The sequence below is a fragment of the Ruditapes philippinarum genome, unplaced genomic scaffold (assembly GCF_026571515.1).
Source record: "Ruditapes philippinarum isolate M1 unplaced genomic scaffold, ASM2657151v2 ctg17392_1_1_1_1, whole genome shotgun sequence".
Lineage (NCBI taxonomy): Eukaryota > Metazoa > Mollusca > Bivalvia > Venerida > Veneridae > Ruditapes > Ruditapes philippinarum.
In genome coordinates, this window is record NW_026862200.1 from 1 (window position 1) to 9,206 (window position 9,206).

General features: G+C 31.0%; 2 protein-coding genes across 2 annotated transcripts; both read left to right on the forward strand.

Annotated features, from left to right (window-relative positions):
• Window positions 1-2,043: 2,043 nt before the first annotated feature.
• Window positions 2,044-3,334, forward strand: LOC132718255 (uncharacterized). The gene is made up of 2 exons (XM_060701903.1): window positions 2,044-2,173; window positions 2,843-3,334. The coding sequence occupies exons 1-2, from the start codon at window positions 2,150-2,152 to the stop codon at window positions 3,230-3,232; spliced, it is 414 nt and encodes a 137-aa protein (XP_060557886.1). The 5' UTR covers window positions 2,044-2,149; the 3' UTR covers window positions 3,233-3,334.
• Window positions 3,335-4,853: 1,519 nt separating this feature from the next.
• Window positions 4,854-8,640, forward strand: LOC132718256 (uncharacterized). Its single transcript, XM_060701904.1, has 3 exons — window positions 4,854-4,892; window positions 7,267-7,850; window positions 8,348-8,640. Exons 1-3 carry the CDS (start codon window positions 4,878-4,880, stop codon window positions 8,472-8,474), a joined length of 726 nt encoding a protein of 241 aa, XP_060557887.1. The 5' UTR covers window positions 4,854-4,877; the 3' UTR covers window positions 8,475-8,640.
• Window positions 8,641-9,206: the final 566 nt, after the last annotated feature.

Here is a 9,206-nt window from a genome sequence, read left to right on the forward strand (position 1 = left end):
TTTTTTAAGACAAATGGCAGGCGGGTAAGCGCAAAACGATACGAAATGGTAGTTAGATATGCAATGCTGTTACATTTGTGTATGTCAAAAATGTATGTAACATGAATGTTGCGACTTTAAAACAACAATATTCTAAGTGCAGTGTCACCAGTGTTTCTAGATTGAAAAATATCGTCGTTAAACCGGCGGAAAATCCATGAAATTATTTACTTTTTGACGGCAAGGGCAGTCAAAAGGTCAGTGCATGTAGGTCTTGTTAGAAAGACAAAGTATGACGTGACAAAAAAATGATGCGCTGCACAAACGATCATATATGTGATACCGACTGACAAATTGAAAAGAAAAATAACGACAAAGGTAATTTTGATGTATCGTATTCAAATTTGATATCTGTTTCCGATAATATCACAAATTGTGTTAACATAATATATCTGCATAAACAGTGTACTGTGTGTCGAACATTAATGATCAATTATTTTTCAAATGAAATTTGAAGTTCGTGTTATCAAACCCTTGAGAATCAAAATTTACATATTATCTATAAAACAAATTTCATGAATACAACATGTATCAATCGGTTTTATAACATGGCTCCGTATTATTTCACCATTATATATCCATGAGGAAACAGATGAAGAAAATGCTGTTTTGATCCCTTCAGAACCTACGCGTACATGTAGCTAGTAGTAAGACTGTCGCATTGTATGATCAACAATTGTTTGCAGTTATTTTCCGACAATGTTTTTTCATTGCCATCGAGAGCAAATGAAATGAAATTGGAACAAAAGCAACACATACTCAAAGAGACTTCTGATACACATGTCGCCTATTTAATATATGTCGTCTAAAATATTCGTACGACGTGATGACATCATTAAAATGAGCAACCACGGGCGCGACCATTTTCTTTTGTAGTAGTTATTCAATATTTTTTTATTTGTTTCCAAGACTTGTTATTTTTTCTAAGATTCTGTGGGATGTGGCCAAGTGGTTGAGGTCGTTGTCTTCAAACCATTTGCCCCTAACCTCTGTGGGTTCGTAATACGACAGTAACTTTTAAATTATTTCATGTGAAGAACATATTAAGCTAGTTTAATGAACGCCGATGGTTTAAATAAGGTGCTCGTTCGTGCCTGAAATAATGCACATAGGGGCACCTGAGATCTTCCTCCACCGGTACATTTTTTAAAACGCGACATATGACCTTTACTGTATTGGTGCGACGTTAAACCCAATAAACCAGACTAAGTTGTTGCTAGAATATGCCTGACATATTCATATTCATAACAGAGTTATTTTGTAAACGATAGAATGAACTATATAATAGCATTAACGTTGTTTTTGATCATCCCTCCCAGATATTATTTCGGCACAATTAAGCAAGTATGATAAGCGGGCTTTTTTCATGCCATAATAATTAACAATCCACTACTATAATATCGATATTCTGTGTTTGATAAAATTACAATGTCAACTGTATACATGCGATGTATTTAAGGTCAAAAACTGCAATAAATATTAAATCATGTTACTATTTGCTTGAAACAGTATTTAACCGCTTGAAATACAATGTTTATTTTAAAGACACAGGTCAAACTGATATGCCTTCTCTAAGTATTAAATCTTATGAGTTCATGGTTAAAATAAAAACGCGCTAATGCAAAATGTAAAAACTTATGAAACAATTTGAAGAATTAATTAGTAAAAAGCCAGTTCAAAGAGAAGAAAACTTTGACAGAGCTAAACATTGCATATTTAAATACTTATTTAACTTAAATCTCGTTTCACAGCTGATAAGTTAATGGAGGAAATAATCATAACAATAAGAAAACTACAAGGTACATGGTGTGAGAAGCAATATTTATTCGTAATAACTTAGTGATCTAGTATAACTTAAGTTTTTAGATATTGTAAATCATTTATGAAATAAACATCCAAGAAAACTGCAAAAGATCTGCATATCGTTGAGCAATAATCGTTCGATATACACTACAATTTTGTCATTCTTTCTTCTAGTACTTACAATATACAAGTATCTAATAAATCGATAATCAATAATATACGCATATATCATTATAACAGTAACCTCCATTCCAACAATTTTATTAACAGAGTGATTTTATACGTATATGTGTCTCACAGTGGGATAATGGGAGGAGTTCAAGCTCTTGTCGTAAGTTAATTACAAACCTTATAATTTCTTTCGTCACCTACGCACGTTAAGATACGAATTTGATTTTGTTTCCGAGGTATGATAATTTTTTTAAAGAATGTCAATGATTGTACAATTTCATTTTCAATATAAGAAAACATTATTGTAAAATTCAAAACGATGACTTATAAAACTTTGAACTAGATAGTGGGTATTGATAGCAAATGTAATCGAAAATACAATTTATTCAACTTATTAATTTGATAAAATTCCCATGTTTAACCTGTTAACCTGCATTATGCATGCAGCTTATTTGTTTTAATTATAAAATGTACCAATGTTATAGGCCGTTTCACCATGACGGTTGTATTGCATCGTTAAACAAAAAGAAATAACAAGTTTAAAACCTACATGACACGACATTTGAAGAAGTTAGATAACTAGCAGCAAAGTAACACAACTTATTAATATAATTTCAGTTGTTTACCTCAATTTTCCGTATAAATCAAGGCAAGTGGGCAAACTAACATTATTAATTAACATACAAAATGCAACCAAAGTAACATTTTTCGTCATTCACAATATAAGCAGCAATAATATTTGATGCAACAAAAATAATTTGCAATAGCCGTTGTATTCATCAACACGTTTATAACACAAACTATATCATTTGTAATGCGACATTTTCAGGCCGCTGAGAAAAAAGGCACAATAACAACCGAAGATATAAACAACGAAATTCTGCCCTTTGTACTAGAATTGACAGAGCGCGACAGAAAACTGTTTAATTTTGCAAAGAAGGAAATCAGCAGAGAAGCCAGCAAGTTAAATATTAAAAACGCAACGGTCTGCATTGAGTTTCAAGACAGAGAATATTGTTATATTGGTAGGGGAATAATAGAACAACAATACATCCGAATAGCAATGGAAGATGACAAATGCACAATATTTTGGGAAAGACAATGGCCTACTAGGAAAATATGCCAAAGTGTGATCAACGCAGATCTTTCCGTTTTGTTGAAGTTCGCTGGAGTTGTTGGTCCTTTAGTGGTTGCATATGGAAGGAAACGATTGCAATGACATAACGTATAATAAAATCGACTGTTATATTTTTAACGTGAACATTTTCCAATAACAGTTAACATTTTAAAAATACAAAGCTTGTGTTGAACTGATGTCTGTTTTTTTTGTTTGTTTTTTTTTTTTCATAATTATTATTCATCATTTATTAATAATTCAAATAAGTATTCTAAAACACATTTTAAAATATACATTATTTTACTGTTTCGTCCTACTGTGTAGATGCAAAAAAAGTCACAACGGACATTCGGGCCTGAACAAAGAGGAATCATTCCATTGATTTATAGTAAGATAAAAATAAATGCTGCATACATAAACTATTTTTCTATTTTTAATAAGAGTCAAAAAGCGACCGAACCGGGGTCCTCATATGAGCATGCTTTAAACCATTTTATTACAATATCTCATTTTCTAACAATTGCTATTGTTATTGAGACTATTAACCTATTATTTTTTGTTACAGTGACCTATACCTTGACCTCAGGAGGTCCAAATGTGATTCATACAGAAGTATTCCCAACAGGGAGTTCCACATAAGGTTGCTAAAAACCAAGTTTTTTCCGAAAAACTGATTCCAATATTCACCTTAGACTTTGTTTGTGGGGGTTTAATAAAAAAAAGAGAAGTTCTACCAAATAAATAGGTGTGTTGTGAAGTTCTCGTAAAGCTGCATATTTATGCAAAGTTTTGTTTTCATTTTACAGTGCCCTTGACTTTTGACATAAAATTTGGTTTTGCAGTCAAACTTTTAAAACAACATCTACATTGATTAAAGTCACTAGAGTAATGCAACTTGGTGCTGAAAATAATCTTCAAGAATTTAAGAATTAAAATTAAACAAACGAAATATCAAAACAATAGCACCGTAAAGGTGTAATTAGATATGTTTCAGTCATCAAAAATAATCTTCACTTGAGAGGTGATCCATTTATTTTACTTAACCAATGAATGTTTATATTTACCATTATAATGATGTATGTAATACTCCTGTAACGAGTTTTATATGTTTTTATCACAATTTAATTTTTCTAACAGAAATCACAAAAAAATGCACTCAGTACTTTGGCCTTTATTGTGCCTTTTCCGTTTCGTTACAAATGTAAACGCTAAAAAAAACCAATACCAGCTTATTAATCGATGTTTTTTGCTTTTTGGAATGTATGATATTCCACATTCCAACCTCTGTAAAAGATCTATACTGATATACATAAGGCGCAGAAAAACTCAATTGTTATATATTTAGTTCGTTTTCGAATATGAATCAATTACAAAACTGTTATTTATCAATAAAGTTTTCAAATCCTCATTGAATGTGTTCTGAATATAATGGGTGAGTGAAAACAAACCATGCGATTATCTATAGTGAATGCCTATTTCAAATACTTTTGTTGAGATCTGTAATAACTAAGCTAATGATACAAGACGACAGGTAAAGGGAAATATTGTCTGTATTTTAAACTTGAGTTATACGTATGTTTGATATATAGCAAATTAAGGAAGGTATAACAGAAACGTGCATAACATTGAACGACGATTTTTAATGGGCAAATGTAATCAATATAGCTAAAACCATTGGTTTATGATCGTTAACATTGTGTTTATATTCGACTACAAAATATCGAAGTCAATTTTAAGTTGGATATGCATGGACACAGCCGAGGTATAATTTTGATATTTGTTCTCTTTTGATTTAATTTTGAATATTAGCTATATATTTTTATCCGTCTTTGTTTTCGAAGAACGATTGATATAGAATACCCAAGAATAAGCGTTCTTATGTACACAAGTAATTCCTTTAAGGAATATGTTGTTGTTATACAGTAGGCTATCTTAGGGCATATTTAGAAATAAAACATAAATAATCCCCGTACATTGAAATCCTGTTGTCTTCTGTCAGTCCGTTCATCCTCCTGTCCGGATCTTAATCTTAGAATGGGTGTTACATTTTGTACTGAAACTTGATGAAATTATATATATGAATAGGAAAATGAACCATTGAAATGCAACCAGGAGTCTTTGATAAATTTGAATCATGACTATTTGTTAATTTAAACAATGAGCTTTAGGTTTATCTTTTAAAAGGTAAGTACTATGCTCAAATTTCATATTTGAAAATATCTATAATTGCTACACAGTCTCTTTGTAAATATAAAATAAACATATTTTAATTTCACACAAAGTAGATATGTTGTGTTTTAAATTATACACACTAAAGGTGGTTATAATATGAATATACAGTGTCATTAAAAAACTGGCAACTATTTTTAAGAAAATGCCAATTTTACTTGACCTGTACGGCACACAACCTTCAATAGATAATTTATTCATTCTTTTGTTCAAATTGGATATATTCGGTAAAATTACATAGATTTCAATAAATGTCTGTGATAAAAAGATTTTACACAAGGATGAGCATAAAATATATCTTTAAATAAAACTCAGCATGAATGTATAAATTACAGCCATCAAACGTAATCAAAATATTTGGGGTTTTTTTGTAGTTTCAAAAGAGACATTTCAAAGTAAATTTAATCTGTCACAAATTATGTGCTCTATTGAGCTAACTTGTCATCAATTCATATTTCAATAACAAAATGTTTAACGTTAAATGTCAAGTCTATTAAAGTGTTATTTGTTGTTGATCCTTTATTACTTTGAACAGCCATTGTGGCTAAGGGTTAGGAAAAATATTTCCTGATTCGGCGCCATATCACGTAAAATGTGTTGGATAACCGTAAAACCGAACAAACAATTTCAAATAATAAAATCAAGGTAAAAAAATACATAGCCTGTAGAGCGTCTGATAAAACTTTGCTAAAAATTGTAATAAAATGATTTATCAAAATAAATAATGTAATACAGTATTCATTCTGTCTGCATGTCTGTATATACGTGAAACATAAGATTTTACACGTTTTATGACATGTTATGTTAACGGCAATTTTTTAGATTTAAGGGAACTCGTGAAAAAAATGTAAAAATCAGATTTATTTTATTCATGTATACTTTACAATAAACATTGCGACATAAATCAGTGTAAATGTTTATTTAAGATTTATTTGATCCTAACGTGTTAGCCTTTCAGTAACAAACCCTGGGTTATTGACCTAATGACCTTACATAATGTCATACTTGATATTTATGTCATAATATTTCAAAAGTCTGTCCTTTTTATTGTGCTTGAAATTACTCAATCGTGTGGGTTTTTTATTGTGAGGTTCCAATAATATGTTATTACCTTTAGCAATAATTTTTAGTTTTCCCAATCTTTAAAAGAATCCATTTGAAGTGTCAGTAAACGAGGATATAACACTGACTTGGGCGAAATTGAGGGATGTTTCTGCTCGAATTTCATATACTACAACTGTTTGATCGTGGGAGGATAGGCTGCAGAAGATAGTTCTTACCACTTAGGACGTTATGATACAGTTTCTATCAATCCGAGCCTTCAAAATATTCGTTTTTGCCGTTTTAGGCATTCCTTAGGAGTCCCGTTCTAATTATTTAAAAGTAAAAGTTGTAAAAGAAATACATAATTTTACCATATTCATAAAGACGAATTATAAAGAAATATCAATGAAATAAAACTGCATTCATTAGGACAAATTGAATTGGCAATATAAAAAAACAGGATTTCCTTCTTCATTTTTTCATTTAGTGGTATGAAAAATATCATATTTCACTCATAGGTACTGCTACTCATGAAATATTTATTTTTATACCACTCGATAAAGGTGAATCCTGTATTTGTACAAAAAACTGATATTCTCTATTAATTCAATTGATTTGTATCATAAAGCAAGGATGATCATTTAAGAATGTTCTTGTTATATAAATTTATCATTGCCGGCTTATTGGCATCATCTTCAGAAAAAAGCATTGTTTATATTTGTGAAGTATATGTGTTTTTTATACGCCGATAAATCAACGTTTGATTACAAATTTATTCTTGAACAAAAGAATGTTTTAATATTTTCTATAATTATGCTATAACAATAAGCACCAATAATCTATTTTATGTTTATGTTCGCCAGACGTTTGAATGTATACCAATGGAGGCGACGAAGATTACACCACGTATTGTAGACGTCATCAACAAACGAGTTATTGGTAAAATGATTATATCGCTATGTGGAAATGAAGGCACCGAAGATGATGAAAATAATGCTGTACTTAGACGACTGCTTCTGCATGCGATTTCCGTTATAGGGGTCGAAACAAAGAGAACGTTACAAAACGCAGAGTTCAAAGTTTTTGATGATAAATGTAATATATATATAGTTCTGTCAGGAAAAGGAGAAAACAAGTTCGAGTTCACTTACAACGAAAAACTTGAGCCTGAAGTCATTATTCACAGAAAGACAACGATATGGACACTATTTTATAGTTTAAGAAGAAGAATAGTAGATTTGATCGGCTGGCTTGGCAGGATCGATTTCAGGTATCAAGTATCGATGCTGGGATTCAACTTCATCACGCACCTGCTAAATGCTCCCACTCGATCATGTTCTGCCGAAAATTCGTGGTATCGAAGGTCAATGGTAGAATACTTCGTCATGCGCACCAGCAGAATCATCCCACTCGGACCATATTTTGCCGAAAATCCGTCGACTCGAAGGTAAAATATAATTCTATTTTAAGAAAAAGTAACAGTATCAAAGAATAATGTAGCGCACAAAACAATAACTGTAGTCCATGAGATAATTGTAAAAAAAAGATTTTACATTTATTGCCTTATTTAGGCCTGAAAACGGGATATGTGTTTTTCACTGAATGCTCCCACTTGGACTTTCACACAACCTATAAGAAATAATCTTGAAAATTATCTTTAACGTTCCAGAGCATTAACCGAGTCATGTTTACACTTTTTTTCTAGATTGTTTTCAAATATTTCTATTCAAAAGTAAGTTTTTCTAAAAGAAGATTATAAAAAAATGAAAAATGCTCCCACTCGGACTCGATTTCAGAGAAGCTCCTACACGGACCGAAATGTATACATATTTTTAAAGCACACTGCTGTGTTTATCTTAAATTATTAATTTTCATCATTTTTACACCATTTTGTAAATAACTAACATGTGTTTGGCAACATTTACTGTTTCCTTCTTTTTACAGAGAACATGAAAAAGACAGTCGTCGGGCAGTAACAAAGCAATGGCCAATTTCAACTGACAGGAACAATTTACAAAAAAATGCACTCGGCGTGTGTTGGTATCTAGCCCGAAGGGATGATTCCACATAATTGCCAACAACAATGCTAGAAATATTAGACTTTAAATGGGCGGTTTGGATCCAAAGAATTACATAAAGAACGATTTGCTACACTACGTCATAATTAAACCATTACGTATTTCTTTTTTTCTCTAAACTTATGAAAAGTAACAAATGATTAAACAGTGATTGCAGAATCGAATCTTATCATTTAATCTCGTTTACATTTTCCGATTCCAAAACAATATCAATTTAATAATGTATTCAGCTGTAATTATATTCAACAAAAAGTCCATTTTTTCATATCGCGACCACATTTTGCTCTGACCAGCCTTGAATTCTAAGTCATGTCAAATTCATATTGTACTCAAACTAATAAAGTTCTCTCGGGATGTAAAAAAATGGTGGTGTGTTATTAAAAGATCATAACACATTTTAGTACTATACTGATTTAATATTCTGTTGGACTCGTGCACAGCAGCAAATCCTTTAATGTAATCGTCTAGTATTGTCCATTTAAGACAAAGATATCAATTTTATTGTAAAACTATTGTGGCATATTTCTGCCACCAGATAACCATATAACTACCTAGTTAATTAAGAGGTTAACTAGTTACTTAACTAGTTAATCTCTTAATTAACTAGTTAGGTATCAGGTTAACTAGTTACGTAACTAGTTAACCTCTTACTTAACTAGTTAGGTATCAGGTTAACTAGTTACGTAACTAGTTAACCTCTTAATTAACTAGTTAGGTATCAGGTT